We start from the raw sequence: 20156 nt of genomic DNA, 5'->3' as shown, positions 1-20156 counted from the left end.
GTGTTATTTTCACTGAAACACACGAACATCTCCAGGGGTTTATGTTCTTCTTGCAGAGCACATCCTTCCTATCAATAAAGTGGTTTTGCCATCCCTGTGGGAAAAACTTCCCTAATGTAATGAAGACACGATTCTTTGGGGGGAAGGAAGAGCCTCAGTTTGCCCATGCTGGATCTGTGAACTTCCTCTAGAGTGACAGCACTAAGCTCCAACAGGCTGCGACAGATCTGACTATCGGTCTAAATTTAGAGTCAGGGCATCATGTTTCTTGTGCTGACTCTGGGTCCTACCTGCCAAGCTCAGGAATAGCAGAAGAGGAAACCAACCAATCTGAAAGCAAACTTGAAAAAGTACCTTGGAAAATAAGAACACGAAAGCCAGCAAAAACTGACTCCAAGGAGAGAGAGGGCAAGGCTAAGACTGCTTAGACAGAGATGGAAAAATAGGACCAAACACACAAGCATCAAATCCTGTAAGGGCTGGGAAGGTGAAGAGATGTAGAGTGGGAGAAGGGAAAAGAAGGACAGACAGAGCAGGTCTGGAGCTTTAACAAGAAAAACTGGGTCTTGCTAGGTAAGCAACTAAGTGACAAAGAAATGGGAATGAAATAGGCAGGGTGAGCAAAACTCCAGATTTGCTGGGATTTGCTGGGCAGGCAAGCTTTCTGACACAAGAGGGTGTAATAGTAAGGGCAGGGAACAGGGCCAGAAAGTAGGAGTAAAGAAAGTAAACAGGGCAGAAAAAACCCTGTACTTCCAGAGTCTAAAGTGGGACACAAGACTCCTGAATCCCTCAACATGCCTATCAAGTTTTCTAAAAACCTTCTAGAGTTGCAAGTGCAAGTATCTAGCCACTATGCTATGTAATTATCAGTTGAAGTGTCAGAAGTCTATATGATGGATCTAGAAATCCCAGGCCTGCTGTTATGCCAAGCAAATAGATACAGATTGAAACTATTTAGAATTTTGGAAAAGTCAAAACTAGGGTTGATTGCAAAATCTTTGTTCACTCCCCTTTTACTTATGTGTAACAAACAATGTATGGTTAACAGAGCAGTAAGTTACCCTGTGGACCTGAAATCAAACTCTACTTTTCGCCAAGAATTCCCCTGTAACTAATCAGAATCATTTAAAGCACATTTTTACACGTAATCACTAACTGTATGCCAGATTAAAAGGCTTCCTTAGATGATTAAACCCTCGCCAACACGGGCATCATCTTTTTGAAGTCCCTTCTCCATGCTGATCAAGCTCCATCTGAAAAAGAACTAGAATTTTTGATGGCTTTGCTTGAGTTTGCAGAAGAGATGAACCCTCTGAGCTCTGCTGTAAGACTCAATAAGAGCTCTGGTTTATGTGAAGATATTACAGAAATGTCAAATCCTCTGGATAATCTATCCAAAATCTCAGATTGGTCACTCAAAATTAGTAGTTACTTCTGATATCCACCTTTACTTGGAATGGCTGTAACACAGAAGACAGTAAGTACTATTGCACAGCAGAAAGGAGTTCTGGAAATGTATCCGTTAATACTTACAGACTGGTAAGTATAAATGAAAAAAGGATAGAAAGGGATAAAGGGATAGAAAAACAAGGATAGAAGACAGTTCTTCAGAGTTTGAAGAGCATACATTAACTATCCATACATGCCTTAATTGTTGGACTATGCCACATGAAAACAGCTAAGTCTGACTCTTGAAATCAGACTGGACCGAGCAATGAAGAAACCCCATACAAACAGGAAAAAAACACATGGCTTAACATAAAGATGAATTGTGCTGTATCAGTATTTATTTGAATGCAGACTTCCCTATACAGATTATCATTTTTTTCCTCTTTAATTTTAACAAAATATCCTTACTACACAACCATCATAGGCTTGTGAGTAGCACATATGGCTCTGCTACAGGAAAAATTTCTACAGCAAGCACTGAGGCTTGGCTGAGTACATTTATTGACCTTAAGACTCAATCCACTTTGTATGTGTCTATGCCTTCATTTCAGTGCATGCAAGAAACATGCCATTTTGCTCTAGCACAGTTCAAATGAAGAGCACAAACACAAGTTACTGTACCGTGAACTAGAGCAAGAACTATCTCACTGAATAGGTGCCCAAAGCAAATAGGGGTACCTCACAGCATACCTGAGATACTGTGCTTTGCTCACCTGCCTATTCTCTTATAAAAGAATGAGAAGACATTGCTTTCTTCCTAAGTCTTTTGTAAAACCCTACTGAATTGATTTAAATCAAGTTCAGCAATTTTGAGTACACTATGCAATTGCAATTTTAGGATGTCTGTATGCCAAACTAGTTCAGAGGCTCAGCTGTTTACTTTTTATTTATGTGTTTAAATGAAGGGCAACTACCATATAATTAACATGCAAGGACAAGTAAAATTCTTGGACTGAACTTTACAATTCCATACAAAATTCCTCAGTTACCATTTTGTTTTCTCTGATGTAAATCAGATTACATTCACCTAGCCTCTAAAATTTCTGTATCCTAAGCAGCTGAATCAATCTAGTTTACAGAAAAGGTATTTTAAACAACCCAAATCAAAATCAGTCTCTTTATATTTTCAAGGCACAGCTGAAACTAAACTTTCTTACATGAGGTGATTTCTATTGAACACCAGCAATTTCCTTGCAATCTGAACATGCCAGTCTTCATAAATCTGCATCTTGTCAGGGCAAAGAAGCCATGCTCAAGTTTGAATTAGATGTGTGCAGCAGTCAGGAATATGTCCTTTTATGTGAGTCTCTTTAATCATTAACATGGCTTTCATAGTTTTGGGTGGTTTAATGGGCCATGAAGTTACAGAGTTACTTCAGATCCAATGAGCATCTGACCATACCCTGTGGCAGGGAAATCCAGGCGGAAAGCGGGATCTGGCTAAATACGCAGTCTAAAAGGAAAAGCCACTTCATAAAAATTTATCCATGGGTGTACAAGTATGAAAACAGTTCTACCCGTTTCAGTACAATGTCTATAACATGTACACACATAACACATTCTCACAGCATCACTGTCATTCCAGTGTTCGTGCCATGTTTATGCTAGGGTAAGTACAAAACAGGCCTTCCTTTCTCACCATATTTTCATTCTTTATGTCATCCTGCCCTGCCTCACTCTTCTGCAGAACCGTCCACCCTCTGCAGCAGTTAAAAGCAGCGTAGAGCAATCAGTTACATGTACACACTCCCCTGAAGAGCAAACTAGCCAAGAATGCATTGGATGAAGAGTACAGGATATCAGCTTTCAACCAAAACAAATCTAAGCCAAAGTGAATCAACCAAGGCCACAAGCCTTATGTTGCCCAGTGTCCTGTTGCACAGGAAGGGAGGGAAGGTAAAAATTTCTTACGTTGCTGACCAAGAACTTCAGAAGGGCAGCGCTCCAGAGGCAGCCATTCATTGCTATAGCACTGCCCTCACTTTATTTCAAAGGAAAACCAAACCAACCCCACCCACACAAACACATCCTTCTTTCTGTATTTATACCCACGTGCAGGATTTCACATGCATGGCCCTTTTCATTAACGGGGTGCAACCTACTAGTTAGCCCACTTGGAGCACCACACTGGCTAAAAAAAGACCCCATGAGTTTTCTCTGATAATAGCCCAGGTTCCTTCACACACTGGAACTATAAAGTAGGGAAACTTCCCACAGCCACCACACTGCTGGCCAAAGTGTCACTTTCCACTATCAGCAGAACAGCATAAAAAGCAGGTTTTAAATAGCATCCCAAAGCAATCACCACTTCCTTTCTCATCCCAAAGCAAAACCGAAGATCCTCAGTAAGTTTCAAGTCAGTAGAGAGAATTGAAACAAGAAACATACAGCATGAGAACAGAGAAAAATTCAAAATGAGCAAGTAATTGCACAAAATCTCAGTTAAGACTCAAGTAGCAACACCAGGTGGCTTCAGCTGGAGGTTTGCAGAGTATTTTGGGTGAGCAAAGCTGACTCAGCAGCACTGAGAGTAAACACAGTGACTAAGGCTCAAAACCTGCTGTAATGCACTCAGAAAACTGCATGTAGAAATAAACTGTATAAAGTAAGAGGACCAAAACCCAAACAGATACCATCTTGCAAACACAACTGTATTTTAATATATTAAATAGAACCTTTCATTTTTTCTTAAGACATTAGCATCAAATGTTTTTTGTGCATGCAGAAAGAGAGGGAACAAGCATTACAGTGTTATCTGTTTTCATTACACATTTAGACACATTTTACTAGTATTCTACAAGAATAACAGCACGGTATATTTAACCAATATTGATCTAAACAGTGAATTAAAGTAGTACTTGCAACCCAACATTACCTTGGAAAACCGAGCATTTATCCATTTTGTAAAGGTCTTTTTCTGTACATCATTGTGTTCATCTGGAGAGACAAAATAAGAAAATGACAATGAGTGAAAATGCGTTCTTCTTAATCCTAGATTGCTCAAAACAGGTCATACTAAACACTACCCTGACTTGGTGGGATAATTTTTTGCCTAATCAGTCAATAAAGCTGTTCAAACCTCTACAAGACTTTGGTACTTGCAGAGTCAAACAAATGTTTCAGCTTTGTTAGCAACCACACCTTTGCATTAGAACCAGCCTCACAGCACCTCCTGGGAAGGATATCAATGCATTAAATTCACAGGCTTCCCATCTGGTGAAAAGCAACCTATGGAACCATTGGACTTTTAATCTACAGATTTTGCCAACGGCTTTTTACCCAGATGCACTGCTCCAAAAGCTGCTGAGGTCCTTACTCAAGTTTCTGACAGAGATAATAGCTTCCTTCAGTACAGGGCACAGCAACTGCAGTAGCAAAGCTGCTGGAATAACCCTGGAAGCATTTGCATCCTTACCCACCCTCAGGCTGGTTTCACACCTGGGTTAGGAACTATGTTACTGATCAGTCAGTCAAGCTCAACTGAAGTGTGGGAAAGGCTCAGTGGCCCTTTCCTTCAGATGCCTCTACTGGTGTGGAACCAAAAAGTACCACCACCTAGGGCGGAGGAGAAGCCCAGAAGGACCCAGCAGGACAAGGAGGAAGGCCAAGGAAGCACTCGCAGGTCAAAGCAGAGGGAGGCACAGCGGCCTCCAGCTGTGCAAAAAGAAGATAGCTTCCCAGGTAATTTAAGGAAGCCACTTGGGAGACACCTACAATTTTACCGTCCTTCCCACTAAACCAGGCTGAGTCACCTCCAGCACAGCTCTGCCCATATGAGAAGATACCTGCAGGGTAAATTGCGCTGAGCAGTGCTAGGGGTGAGAGTATGCCTTATCACCTAAACTTAAATGACTGCAAATTACCTGCTGGCAACAGACCAGGCAAAGGAAGTTGGCCCACCATGGATTCTCAGGACTGCTTGCTGCAGCCAAGAATCATAGAACCATTTTAGGCTGTGACTGAAGATCATCAAGTCCAAAGGTTAACCCAGGACTGCCAAGCCCACCACTAAACCACACAGCCTGTGAAAGGCTTTAAACCTCCAAATCCTGCAACAGAGCACAGCCAATGCAGGCAGTGCCTTCCACCAGGCAAAATGTTCGACAGCTGCAGCCCAGATCATAATCTCCAAGAGGCCTTCAAGACTCCATGAGCTTCTTGACATGCCAGCCTCGAGATACGCAGACTCCCACACCATGCTGCTGCCTGGGATATTCTCTTGCAGAACCTCCTGGTGGCAGCTGGCACCAATTTTTCCAAGCCCCTTACCACAATAAAGCATTTACCACCATGGTGTTCAGACCATCTGTCCCCACACTAGGATGAAGCCATAGAAAAAACTGTATTGAAACTCAGGTGTTCTACTTCATGAAATTATGAAAAGCAAAAAAAAATTATACAGTCTGAAGAGATACCAGATTATGATTAAAAGGCACCACTTACAAGACCATACACCTCAGACAGCAGTAATTGAGACTGTTGTTACAATGAAGTTTTACCTACAAAACCCAGATGTTAATTATTTTTAAAAAAAATCACAGCATACTATCAGAAGATACCTCAGGTAGATGACCTCAAAATTTCTTGTTTCTGGCCCAACATGTATCTGAAATCGATGCCATTCATGTCTAATGTATCTAGCCATAAATCTGTCACACACAGACCACTGGAGCAGTAGAACAAATGATCAGGTGTTCTTTCACCTTACAAGCGAACAGTGGCTACAGCCCAGTCCAGACAAGAGAAGTCACTTTGGTAAGAAATGAGACGTCACAACAGTTAAAAGAGTTGATGAACTTTACAAAAATGTTTATATCAATTTAAAGTAAAACCTCAGTTCTGGGCTCCTTTTAAGCTACAGCTGAAAAGCCTGCTTAGGGCATGCCAAAGAGCACACATCTGCTGCAATGTGGCAGCCCGCAGCCATTGTTTCACCCTCCCATGCCTCTCCTCTTTGTCACCCAAGCGAACCCAATACAGCCCACTCCTCAGTCACACCTTGAGCTCAGCCAGAAATCAGATAGCCCAATGCAGAAAAAGTTTTCTGAAAGAGCTTGAAGATACCTACAGTGCATGCACAGCAGACCATGCTTAAAACAGCTTGTTGAAATTCAAGGTCGTGTTCCGGGGGAATACAATTACTTAAAAGATCTCATTAACCCTGGTCTCTTCCCTCAGTGAAATAGAGTGCTTTGCCATCGAAGACAGACAGGATCCACCAGAGCAGGTCACTCTGTGCCAAGTAGCCATCTCAGAGAAGACTGGCAGGGTCAAGATTTAAACTCTAAATATACTGAATACATTTACTCCATTTTTTCCTTCCAAGTGTTTTTTGTTGGTTTTTGGCAGGGCTTTGTCATTGGCTTTTTTTTTTTTTTTTAAGGAGAAGGAACTGACTAGATTAACTGCTACTGTTGGACCAAAAAGCTAGCTTTGTGTAAAACTCAATCCCAGACTCTGTCCAACTCTTAATAGCGTTTTCCATTCACATTCATTGCAAATACTATTTGTATTGAATGTACTGATATTTAAACATCCTTCTCTGTCTTTAAATATTACTCAGTAATCTCTGACCCTTTTCCGCCAACATGCCCGAGTACACACCTACACACCCAGATGCCTTCCTAAGGCTCAGTCTGCCTTTTTCCTTCCTTAAGCTTCCGTGACAGTCAAGAGTAACCCCAAAGTTTGAGATCTCACTTTCTTTTAACACGCTTACTAAGATGCTAAAGACAAAGCACAAAGAGAGGCCAAAATAGTTGTATCGACTGTTTAAAAGGATAACAGTGGTTATGAAAAGGTCAAGGATTTATAAATCCTGTGTGCAAGGAGCAATACGCACTCCACTCTGGGGTGGGGGGGGCTAAGCCCCTTCACAGGCATATACCCAGCAGAAGGCAACAGGCCTTCTCAGCATTACACCAGGTTCAGCCCACCAGGGCTGTACCCATCAGGCAGCCTCACGTCTCAGCTCCCCTTGACCTCACGTCCCGTTTGTGTAAGCACTCCCGCTACATGACCTTTTGAAAAGAGGGGAAAGGGGCTGGAGTTTTATTAAAAGCATGTTTCCCAGGGTAGGGAGGGGGACACAACACCAAACTGACAAACCAAAACATACATGACTGATAAACACAAACCATTTGTCTTTAATGGTGAAAGAAAGAATATGAATGTATACACCCTTACTATCTTGTCCGTATCACGGCATCCTTTCTATGGCAGTTAAGCAAGGAATCTGAACCCGCCAACTCCCATCTTCAGAAAACATCCTGCTCAGTTATAAACTTGCCCATTCAGACTCTGCTTTCATGTTTGCTTTTAAAAGCCTCTGAAACCAGGATTTCTGTAATTGGCCATTATAGCTAGCGTTGTGTCAAGCTTTCTACTGTAAGTCCTTGGAAATAAATTTGTAACTCAAACGCTGGTGCTTTGTTAACAGCGCCAACTGTTATTTTATCCCTCAAATTAATTTTCTTTAGATTCCTGTGAGTCTGTAAAGCTAATCCCCAAAGGCCGACATTATGATTCAGATAACAAGTTAGCCACATTCAGTCTAAAAAACAATATCACCATTCAGCAGAACCCACAGTACTCCAGCCAGTCAACTTCTCACACAAGGCATTAAAAATGTCAGCAAGTCACAGCCCAGTGAGAAACAAATTCACCAAGTTGCTAAAACATTTGTGTTTCCCTTCACACTGCCACAGCCTGACAATAAAAGCCAAGGACTGACTTGGGGCCAAATTCTGCTTCAATACCTACTGACTGTTTCCTCCCTCCACGGCTCTGCCTGCCCTCCAGTCACTTAATGGACTTGTAATGGCCAGTGTCAGAACTGTTTGTTCTTTTAAAAGGAAATAAAAAGAAGCCTAAACACACGCAAAGTTAAACTCTCGTGATGACAACGGACAGAAGAAATGCTTCCTATCCCAGATGCTTGTTTGCTGAAGCCTGTTTCTGTTATAGAAGAAGATGTGTGTCTGTGCAATTGGAGTATGCTCAGAGCAAGCAGCTCTTGTGACCAGATGCCCAGCCTGTGTCCTGGCATTGCCACCCCCAAGAGCCGCTTTCACAGCCTTACATACCTCCGCCACCCTCAACACTGCCCCTTAAATTTGTTGGGGCACCATGAAACCACAGTCGAACTCCAGCCTGTTACCTTGTGAATATCATGTTCAGGAGCAAAAAGGAATCTAAATGATCTAAAAATAGAGGTAAAAACAAAAGCCTCAAAGGATTGTGGTTTGTCCTTTCCTCAACCTCTGCTTCATACTGAGAGCCAGCTTTCTTATTTCCCCAAAATGCATTACATGCTTACATGACAGAACTGTGTTATTTGGTTTGTGAAAGACAAAAGTAATCACACCCAAAACAGCTGGCAGAGCAGCACTGTAATGGAAGTGCCCTGGAGAAGCATACAGATGAGATCTGCAAATAAAGCACAGAAATTGCCCAACCGTTCCAGCACAAGTTACCAAGGGTCATCTCATGTTTTAAGATTTAAATTTCCCTTCCCCACCTCATTATTTAAGCTCTCAGCAAAGGAATTTAGAAATAAAAGAAGGAATTAGCCTGTGGCTTTCAATTAAGACACTTGGAATGTAACAAAGTTAGAAACATCCCTTTGCCTAAGCCTTTAGGGAAGCAAAAGAAACTCATAGATACCACCCCACCCAGGGCTAGCATGCCTCTGAGACCCTGACCACCTTAACAAAAAGACAGGAAAGTTTTGTGTTCTTAGGTGCAGGATTTTCTGGGCAGAAAAAGCATTTTGGAAGTAATTATCTTTTTGTCAAACTCAGACTAATTCATATATATAAAGAGACCAAAAAAAGAAAGCATCTAAAATTTCAGGATGGAAACCGACGTGGTTTTCATCCCACAAGCAAGAGGTAAAGAGCCAAGCAAGCCACAAAGCACCCGCGTGCGTGACCGCCAAGCTCACTGCAGAACCTCTGATGTTCATCGCGACTGCTGGGCCCCGACTTCCTTAACACAGAACAAACTTTATCAGCCACCTTGAGGTTTTGGGTTGGGCTGGGATTTGCAGGTTGAAGGGTGTGTTTTTTTAAAGAAACCAAAAGCAAAAGTTGAGATTATCCTGCAGATTCCCTCTTCTCTTGCAACACCATAGTAGGGCAAATGGCTCCAGCAACATGTAATTGACTTGTAAGCTTTCACCTTCACACTACAATTTTAATTTCTACAGTCAATGGTGAGCACAAAGGTTTCCTTCATTCCTTCTCCTTCCCTCTCAATCCAACTTCAGCAGTTGGGCAAAACCAGTTATATTAATAGCGGCTCAAATAAAATAAAAAAAAAAGTAATGACACCTGCCTACAGCAACTGCCACACAAAACAGAGCTGCCCAGATTGGTTTTTTTTTTTTTTTTTTTTTTTAATGCTTGTATCTTATGGTTTAGTTTATACAGAGAATTTACAAACTAAAAAAACCAACCCTTCACCCCATTCCCTGGTGTCTCCCAACAGTAGACACCATAAAAACAAGAACCACGGAGAAGTCATGAGGACAAGCCCCCAGTTCTCAAAGTGTGCTAGGAGTCTAAGCTAAATTTACGTCACTATAAAAAAAATAAAAAATCCCCCAGCAACAGATAACTTAGAAGAAGGCATCCTCACAGCTGAAGCAATATTAAAATAGCTGTTTCCATACCTCACAGCAAAACCTATCTAACACTCCACACTGCCGGTCTCAGCACATTGGAATGATGTTTAAAAGGAAGCTAGAGACAACGGCAAGCTCTCAGAAGACAGAAATAACGCTGCGGCACCACACACCCAGCCTGGTGGCCCACGCCGGTCAGCCAGCAGCCCTGCTGTTTTCACGGGATCACAGTGTGAAACCAAGAACTGGAGGCAGGATCCCGACACCTACATAGGGCTGCTCCCGAAGGTCACCAGGGCCTGGCAACCCCACATTTCGCTCCAGCAACCTGCAGTGGCTCCCTAACTTCTGGTCAAACCACACAGCATCAGCTCCCAGTGGAAGACAGCCCTGGGAAGCCTTTCTGCGCGATACAAGTACATTTGGGCACATTTCACAAACTGCCAGTGATCGCACCAAGGCTTGAGGCTGGAAATGTTTCTGCCAAAATCTTTGGTTAGAGCAAAGGGTTTCAGCTACCAGCAAGTGCACTGCGGAAAAAAACCCTGAAACACAGGTACCACAAATATCTCTATGATGATGGCTTATATGGACCCTACAGATAAAGGACAAACTTCACACACAGGGAGAGGAAGATGTCCTCGCCATCTTCCTCAGGCCCCAGCTAACACATCAGGCATGCAAAGAGAAGAGAAAGGCAGGTAATTCCTGCCCAAAATCTGGGGATTAAGATGTTTCTAAACATACAAATAGGAGGGCACTTAAAGACAGTAAATCTGCAGATACAAATAAAAGGTAGGAATCACAAACTAAACTTAGTACAGCACATCTTGTTATGAACACAGATTAGGTCTTTGCATTTCTGAGCAGTTACAATGAAAACAGAACTGCTTTCTCCAAGTTGGTCTGAGCCATCTGTTCTTTTTTCTCTGCCCAAATTAGAGCTATTATTAGGCTCACTTGCATTTGTGGAGGTGATTCACAGGATATAAGGTCAGAAGGATCATTGTGATCATCTAGTCTAGCGTAATCTCCTGCATAAGGCTGGAGCCATCCCCACAAAAATACCAGAAGGAAGCAGAGACACAACAGATGTCAGAGACCCTGTGCAGGCCCAAGCAAGCAATATTGCTTGGGCAGAGAAGGAAGCCAAGCCATAAACCATATATATGCAAGTACCTCTCTCTGCTAATTATGGCAGAGTTTCAAATCAGGCAGACATCAAACAACCTTGTTTGAAAATCTTCAGGAAACAATGTTCACAGTACAAAAGGCGTAATGTTATTTTGTTCGCTGTGACAGGCAGTAAAGACAGTAGCACTCTCAAAGTTCTTGTTCACAACACTGAGCTTCTGCCCCTTCATATATTCCAGTCTCTTTTATCCCAGCTCTGTTCAGCCAAAGGTTTTCCTATCTTCCTTTTCCAAAAACCCAAAGGCTGCAATCCCAAGCCTTCCTCATTCCCTATTCTCTGTCTTTTCACTCCCAAATATTAAAATCTTTCCTGATCCATCCTCTTCAGAGTTGCCCATCTTTTTCTCAGGCTCCTCCATCCATCTCTTCCCACCTCGTCCCAAATCTTTTACCACAGCCCATCATCATTCCTGCCCTAAAATTCTCTAGGTAAAAAGCTTTTTACAAAGAGACGCCAATTCCTGAGATGTAAACAAATAATACCTGGCTCCTACGTGTTCCTACATGCTCCAGTTTCCTAAGAAGTAAATTAATAACACTTGGCCTCCTATGTATTTGTATATGCTCCACCAGTGGCAGCCCCCCCGCCCCCGACGACTCTGCCCTCTCTCTCACTGGAAGCCCCCACGCCATCCCAGCACATAAGGTACAGGCCATAGGTAGCTGGGTATGCACCAGATTGTACCTCACATGCAGATGCTGACAAGCCATTCATCAGGCAGCAGGAAAAATATCTCTTTTTTTTTTTTTCTTTTTTTTTATTTCTTCTGTAGTGGAGGCACTGTGTTCAGGGACTCTTCTTCTTTCAGCCACGGATTTTTCACACAACCTGTAGCTATTTAATTAGCTTTATGACATGAAATTGGATTAAGTTTCCTACTACTTAATCCAAATTGGACCAGTTGGGGGGGGGGGGGGGGGGGGAATATTTGAAAGACAAGCATAATCAGAGTATCCTATTTCCCACGTGAAAAACGATTAATCAGTTTCAAAAATGTGTACACTGTTAACATATTTTAAAAATATCATAAATGCTATTTAAATGTTTCTGCTAGCAAGTTAACTAAGTACCTCCCAATACAGACCACATGGGTGCCATTTCAGTGACAGCAGCAGACTAGAGTTATTTAAAAACAAATGGAATTTATAACCCCATGGAATTTAAGTCTTTCCTAGCAGTCCAGTACAGAAGACATTCATAACATAGCAACTTCAGCTGTTGAGTTATGCAAAGTCAAGCTATTAAGTTTTCTGGGCTTGATTGCCTCAAATCTCTGATGGTATTTAGAAATCTAGTCTTATAAGACAAAAAAACCTCAGCACACATACCTTCCATCGATGAAATACAATTGTAATGAAAAGAAATTTAAACTTTACAGTGTTAATTAACTTGGAAATTAAGAGAACAATAAAGAAGTGTCTTTAAAAAGTCATAATGCTCCCTTTGTCACTTGGAACAAGATTTCTAGACCCCAAAAAAAACCCAAAGGCAATGAACACATACAGTTTATATACCTGCTACAATTTTGTAACTGTTATAATTAGTGCAGTATCAGTAAGTCTTCTAGCACTTTCATATGAATGCCTCAAGCCATCTTACAAGTATTACGCTTACAAGCTTCACCACCTGTACAAATCCACTGCTCTTTGCATTGCTCCCAAGAAGTTTAGTAGAATTTCGCATTACAGTGTTTCCACGTGAAGTACCACGTGGCAGAGGTCAGAAAGCACCCATGGAAGCTGGCTGCTCCAGTCAGAGCAGGCTGCCCATAGATGTGTCCAGTCACATGCTGAACACCTGCAAGGACAAAGACTCCACACCTCTTCAGGCAACCCATGCCAGTGTTTTAAGTAGAAATGGGGTTTCCTGTGTTTCAGTGTGCTCCCACTGCCTCTTGTCCTTCCACTGGCACCACTTAGAAAAGCCTGGCTCCATTCTCTTTGTAGCCTCCCTTCAGGTATTTATAAACTTTGATAGCATCTCTCTGATCCCTTTCTCCAGGCTGAACAGTCCCAGCTCTCTCAGCCTTTCCTCATAGAAGAGATGCTCCAGTGCCTTCGCAGAACCAAGGACCAAGACCAAATACTCCAGGTAGGGCCTCACCAGTGCTGAGTAGAGGGGAGCATGCCCAAGGACATGCAGCATGCTCATGGTAAACAAAACAGAAAGGAAGCCCAGCTCCTGTTTCACAACTTGCCAGCATCTAAAGCTCATCAAGTCACTTGCTGGAAAGCTGCTCGCTAACACAATTTCACATAACACACTACACACGGGAAAGCTTCTACACTCTTCTGTGGCCCACTTACAACCATAAACTAACATAGTTAAATTTTTTACAACCAAGACTCATAAAATCTTGTTATCCTTGCGAATCCCTTTGCAGAGGCTGCACTTGGAAGACAGAAGCAGGAGGAAGCAAGCCCAAATACCAGGTATTCCTCAACTCAAACTGTTACACACTGATCTCAGCAACCAAGTTGAGCACAGTCTTTACAGAAATCATCAAACAGATATATAGAAGTGGATTTGTTGTTTTGGGTTTAAAAAAAAAAAAAAAAAAGTTGTTTATTTTGTTTCCAGACAGGCTAAGTCTGAGCTTCATTAGTTATTCCACTATTTTGTCAAAGATCAGCCACTCTGATGCCTGTAAATTATTTACCTCAGTCTATTAACCTTTGTAATTACCAAGATGAAACCTGAAATATAGAAGGTTTAAAGGAAGCCCCTAAAATTCTCGTGGTATAGGAGTGCTATAAACATAAAGGAGAGGTAAGCAAAAACTAGCAAATATGAATTTAAATGCAAAATATTTGTTAGCACAAACCACACCAGATAATCTCATTTCTATACCCAAAATACACCAGCAAGCTCACTACAGAAACAATCACTGTAAGTTAACCTGCACTTAGCTCCACACAACCTACCCAAAGTATGTTAAGTGTTTTGTACTGTCATCCAGCACTAGTGAGGAAGATTAAGGAAAAGGCAAGTCCATTTCTTGAGACAAAAGGAATATTTCATTTTCTAGTCACATTCCTTTGCTGGCCAAGGAAAAGAAATATTGCACCACTGGGGAAGGGGAAACCTTTGTGCAGGAAAACGTGATGCTTAGTAAAGCTCTGATCGCTCTGCCCACGACGAAATTACTGTTCTTTCTCTAGAGGCAAGAAGAAACACAGTCATAAAGGTGTCTTATCCAATTCACGTATTTAGTGAGACACTTTAATGAGGAAAAAATAAAAAGAGAAATTGGAGTAAAGTATTATGAATGGTGCCGCCTTATGGCTTCTGGCAAACATAAGAATTTTCTTTTGTCATTTGATCACAACAGCAGTAGGATGAGGCACTGCTAATCCTATATCCTAATTAAATTCACATTTCCTTCCCTGGCTTAGTCATAAATTAGGCCCTAAAACTGAAACCCCTCCCTGATTAACTGCTCTGAAATACATAAATTCTGTTTGACAATTGCAGAATAAATATCTGGAATGCATTAAAATACGTATTTATGTAATCAAGCAAGCCACGGATCACTATTAGTGTGAGCTCACAGAAGACTTCCCACTTCAGTACAGAAAGCTCCCTCAGGATATACCACACCAAACAGCATGACCAAAACTGGAGAAGATACAGCAACAGAGCACTCAAAAGGAGAGCAACCGAAGTTCAAAGCCTCTCAAGCCTTTGGCAGAACTTGAGCCAAGGGATTTCAGCAGTCAATTGTTTAGGCAAAGGATTACATGTACACATCCCAATCCCCGTGCTTTTATTATTTATTGACCAACTTTCAGGACGACTGTGATGGAACCTGTGCAAATGTGGGGTTTGAGTACTGTCGCTAACACATCAAATGGTTTTGTGAGAGCACATAAAATTCAGAACAGACACATCACCTTTACCTTCCTAGAAACTGGCTATACAAAAAAGAAAGATCACCTAATGAAAGCAGATAATTACAAGTCAGATTATTGCTGCTGCCTCGGGCAACAACTCCAGTACATCAGTCATACTCACAGGTGTAATCCTGTCCTGGGTGTTTTCAGAAAGGGTTGTTGCACACCTTCCTGGAGCTAAGGAGTCAGGCACCGTGCAGGCTCAGGACTCACAGCCCTTGCCCAGTGGGCAGCTGCCCAGCTGAAGCAGCTCGAGAGCTTCAAGCCCCTTCCTGTTTTGCCCTCTGCCAAAGGTTAATATCCCTGCAGCAGAGCAGGTGGTGTCCATGCCTCAGTGAGGATAGAGTTTGCAGCCTGAATATTGCTAGCCTGAGTACCAAAATTAATGACAATAACCACCAGTGGAAGCAAGACAAATGAGGGCACTAGTATAAATAGGCTAAAAAAAAAGAAGCATAGATAAGCTTATGAAATTAAAGAGTCCACAGAAAGATGGATATAATTTATAAAGTCCCTGAACTGCAAATCACTGGAAAATAAGGTATATTAGAGGAAACACCACTGAAGATGTGCTTATGGAGGAAGCACAAGGACATGGTATCCAGCTGTGGACACCACCACTGGTACCACACTAGCCTAAAGCCAGCATAGCCCACCTTACGCTAATCCACTCCCCTGAGCAACCTAAGCTAAATCCAACAGGAACTGTGAATCCAGACATCCATGCTGAAGAGATACAAGTAGCACAAACCATCAGACCAATTTCAGTGTTGAAACAAGGCAACACAGATGATTATTACAAGACTAGTTCAGTAATAGCGTTCAAGACCTTTTAAAACTAGACCTGCAATGCACCTTTGACTTAACTAGACAGCAACATTTTAAAATCAAACGCTTAGGAATTTCCCCCCTACAGAAAGCCTTTGTATATTTGAATGACATCTAAAATGAAAACTAGCTTGCGACCCAGGAAGAAACACTGTGAGCTTTAGTCTGAAAAAAGTTTTTACCACCAATGGGAAAAAGTCAGCATCTAAATACAGGTATACGCTGTTGAGTTTTGCTGGCATAACTACATTGGTTTGGTATATGAAAAATGCACACGGACATCACAAATAACAAAACCTCCTCTGGCATAGTCAAAGCTGTGTCAAAGATCACCTTTTGCTGGCTTAATTCACTTGTTTTGAGGAAGAGAGTATAACTACATGGCAGATCAGCTTTTTCTGCCAGTAAGAAAGAGAGGCTGCGCTGCAAAATCAAAACACAATGTAGAACCTCTTATAGCAGACAAAAGCATTTGATGCAATACAAAACGATTTCCTCGGTTCAAAGGTTTATCTTGAAATGCAGAGCTTTTGGTCTGAGATATGTTAATCAATAAAAATACCTATGCCTTTCAAGTGTCATACTAGATTAAAAGTAAAAGCAACACTTAACCCCCACCCTAGAAAAAGCCAGGACAAGCTCACCATTGCTGGGCCACATAATGCAAGGGGAAATGTCTTCCAAGGCTTTCACACCCCCCTCTCACCCCAGAAAAAGACAAAATATTTCCAAATAGCGTCAAATAATGTTTCTTACTATAAATAATTAATACTGAACAATTATTTTCCAATTCTCCCTAAAGAAATACATGATATAAGCACAGCTAGAACAAGAGCCGTGTTCAAAGGCAGGGTTCACTATAACATCCCAGTCTGAGGTTGGCTGTTAACACCTTATCCACACCTCCCCAGCTCTCCCAAGAGCCAGCCACACGTTAATTTCTTCAGACCTGCCCATGTAAATACTCCCGAGTACCAGCCAGCTCCGGTGAAGCAAAGCCCAATTGCTCCATCACATGTGAGCAGGTTGCAAAGGATCTGGATTAGTGTGTAATTGCTCAGAGGTGAAGGGTCAGATGTGGGAGAGAAAGGACATGGGGATAAAGGCAGGGATGCAATCCCAGAAGCATGCAAAAAGACTGGCTCTTTATCAAAGAAAAGCAAAACTCTTTTGAAGTAGTTCCCCAATGGGGTTAAGAGAAACTTGCTTTATGTTTAAGACCTATTCACTCTTCTCTGAGTGAGAAACCTACTATAACAAATGAAATTCATACACGTGTACAGGAATTCCGAATTTCAAATTCAATAAAATTATGCACTTAACTGGATGACAAATTTCAAAGCTTGGTAATAAAAAAAAAAAAAAAAAACAAACCACCAACGAACAACAATACATTTCACACTCTTTGGGTTATGCAAATAGAAGTAACACCTTAATGGAAGTAATAAAAAGGAAGATTATTATTTCTGAAACATTAAAACAACATTACCATCACAGAAAGAACAAGTGGTATGAACAAGGTGAAACACAACTACAAAAGAGAAATCACAGGTGATCTGCTAAAGACTCTGTAGTCTTCACATGACTTGCCTTTGAATCTTAGTGTGGTATGCTACAAACTAGGTGTGGGCAGAAACTGGGAATGCATCTAGAAAGTACTAACTCAATTTTAGATCGTTTTCTACACATGTAAAAGTAAAAAAAAAAAAAAAAAAAAAAAAGGTTTACTCCCAACATTCTGCATTCTTAACTATCACAAGTAACTTGAGTACTTCTGCCAGTCTTACCTGCACTGAACAAGGCAAAATTAAGAACGCAACAATTGACAAAGCCTGCTAGAAGCTGGGACATCTCACTTTGTTTTGCAGATGCACTCTGAGTTAACACCTGATCAATTTCAAGTTCACCACACACTGCCATCTTGATCTTAAAAAAAAAAAAGAGAGAGAGAGAGAGACTTCTAGCAGCTCTGGTCATTCCCCACATGGTCTTACTGTGGTAAGAGGTCAGAGAACCTTAACTGAATACATATTAGCCCTAAATCAGGCTTTCACCAAGGTTTCTCCCTCCACCTAAACTCAGAAAGGCAGCACAGTGAGTCTGGAATACTCTGTGATTTCTTTAGTTCATTAGCAGGCATTTTTCTTAATGCTACTCAAGTTAATAGCAATGTGAATTTGCAGCAATACACAGCTGTACACACTGGGCAAAAGTTGGTTGATTAAACTGGCCAAGTAGGGACAGCTAGTACTTTTGCCTTCAAAGACAGGCAGGGAGGAGGATATGACACACAAGATGTTCAAAAAGTCAGCTAGCGTCTGGCTGCTTTGTAATTGCCAAACACTTGTGATGCTTAACAATGTTATCATGCCTCCAATTTAGTCAGATTCCATTTCCAACCTACACAGGTCTTTTAAGTTGCTCCGCTTCAACATATCATCTTTAACCACTGTAATATGAATACAGTTGAAAACCTTGAACTGCTTAATATTAAGCAGCTATTCTAAGGTTTTTCTACAGCTGGTCGTTCATTCCCAAAAACTAAATCACAAAACCACTTAGTTTAAGAAACACCACAAACGTTTCATCCAGAACAATATAAAAAGTTTAACTCATATAACAGGGGTTAGATCTTCGTATCTGAAGATCTCTAACTTAAGTTAATGTTATCGCCTACCACGTCTGATTTTCCACACTACTGCTATATTAAGGCTACTCTTTAACAGTCAGAGTATTTTGTTAATCAGAACATACAGGCAAAGCAGCAGTACAAAAAAGGACATATGTTTTTTAGCTGCAAAGGAGTAAGGAAACTGGAAACAGTAGTAATGATGTATGGAAGGCCACACAAACTCATGCACACTGCTGGCTGAAGCATCACAGAGCAAGCTGCAATATACTGTTTATATTTCAGATTGTCCCCAGCTGACACATACGACCAACCTGTGGCAGAAGCAGGATCATTTACAAAACCCAAGTATGCACAAAGCCTACCACATCAAAGTGGCAAGGGAAGAATTCCTGCAACTGCATGCATGTCTGGGAGCTGGTGTAGCAGGACCAAATGCATTTTGAATGTCACGGTACCTACCTACCTGCCACTTGCTCAAACAGCACAAGTAGTATTATCACTGTCCAGTAAGTCTGGAAATGAAAATTCACATTTGAAGGATAACTCAAGTGGCCAGAAGCTCCAGTCTTCCCTTTTTTATACAGTTATTTTACTAAATATTCCTATCATCCCCCTCAAAGTTAACACAGCCCAGCTAATGAGGGCTCTCAAAGTGTTAAAAAGGCAGTATGGACCAGAATACTGCTTCCTAGCTTTATCCTTCAGCATCTTTTCAGTCCAACTATGAACTGGCATGACTGGCTTCACAAGAAGACTTTTGCAGACTTCTGTTTATTCAGAAACAGAACTCCCAAATTTTGTAGATGACAAGTGAAAACTGAGTGAAAGGAAACAGCATAAGGAAAGAATCACCAGAGTGTCAAAGAGGACTTCTAAGGAGGCTAGAAAAAGAAATATGTGATGATTTTTACTCTCAAAAGAATTAGCATGACTGAGAGCTGACTTGGCAACCTATTATGCCAGTTTGAATCTTGGTGTGTTTAATTACAACCTTCTGCATTCAAAAGCCTTGTCTCCAGTCCTGCAGAGATAAGTATACAATGAAAAAACACAACAACTTTCCAAAAACTAACCAAATAAAAGCTCAGAACCTTTAGTCTGGTCTACAACCAGAGTCACATTGTTCCACTCTTTCTGTTCATATCACAACACTTCACTATTATTCCTCAAGTCTTTACATGGCTGCAAAAAACAACAGCAACGAAGGGCAACTACCAGCCTTCTCGCCCTTCAAATGCAAAATGTAATTTGGGCTCAGTAAGGGAGCTGGAGAAGATAACCCAGAACTCCAGCTGCCAAGCTGTACTACCTGCACCTCCTAGACATGAACATTATGGAAAAAAATCAGATCTTCCAGAAAATAATTATTTCTCTTTTTTATTCTCTGCCTTTAGCAGAGTGGAAAAAGCCATACAAGAAAGCAGTATGCGAGGACACTCATTCTTGGGAGATGAAGAGTTGCAAAAGATAAGAGCGAGCAAGGATGAAACACAGGTATCTGTATTTATCGTATCATCTCCAACCCTATGA

General features: G+C 41.4%; 1 protein-coding gene across 6 annotated transcripts in view; it reads right to left on the bottom strand.

Annotated features, from left to right (window-relative positions):
• UTRN (utrophin) overlaps positions 1 to 20156 on the bottom strand; it is a gene marked incomplete at its 3' end in the record, with an annotated part of 398254 nt that overhangs the window by 333545 nt on the left and 44553 nt on the right. For all 6 annotated transcript variants that reach the window (XM_080390591.1, XM_080390595.1, XM_080390592.1 and 3 more), the window contains one exon: positions 4328 to 4389. In XM_080390591.1, the coding sequence (XP_080246717.1) occupies positions 4328 to 4389 (62 nt within the window). The remainder of the gene's footprint in view (positions 1 to 4327; positions 4390 to 20156) is intronic.

This window comes from Falco punctatus (genome assembly GCF_963210335.1).
Source record: "Falco punctatus genome assembly, chromosome: 5".
Classification (NCBI taxonomy): Eukaryota; Metazoa; Chordata; class Aves; order Falconiformes; family Falconidae; genus Falco; species Falco punctatus.
Note: the sequence above shows the minus strand (reverse complement) of the source record. Positions and strands in the feature narration are given on the sequence as shown.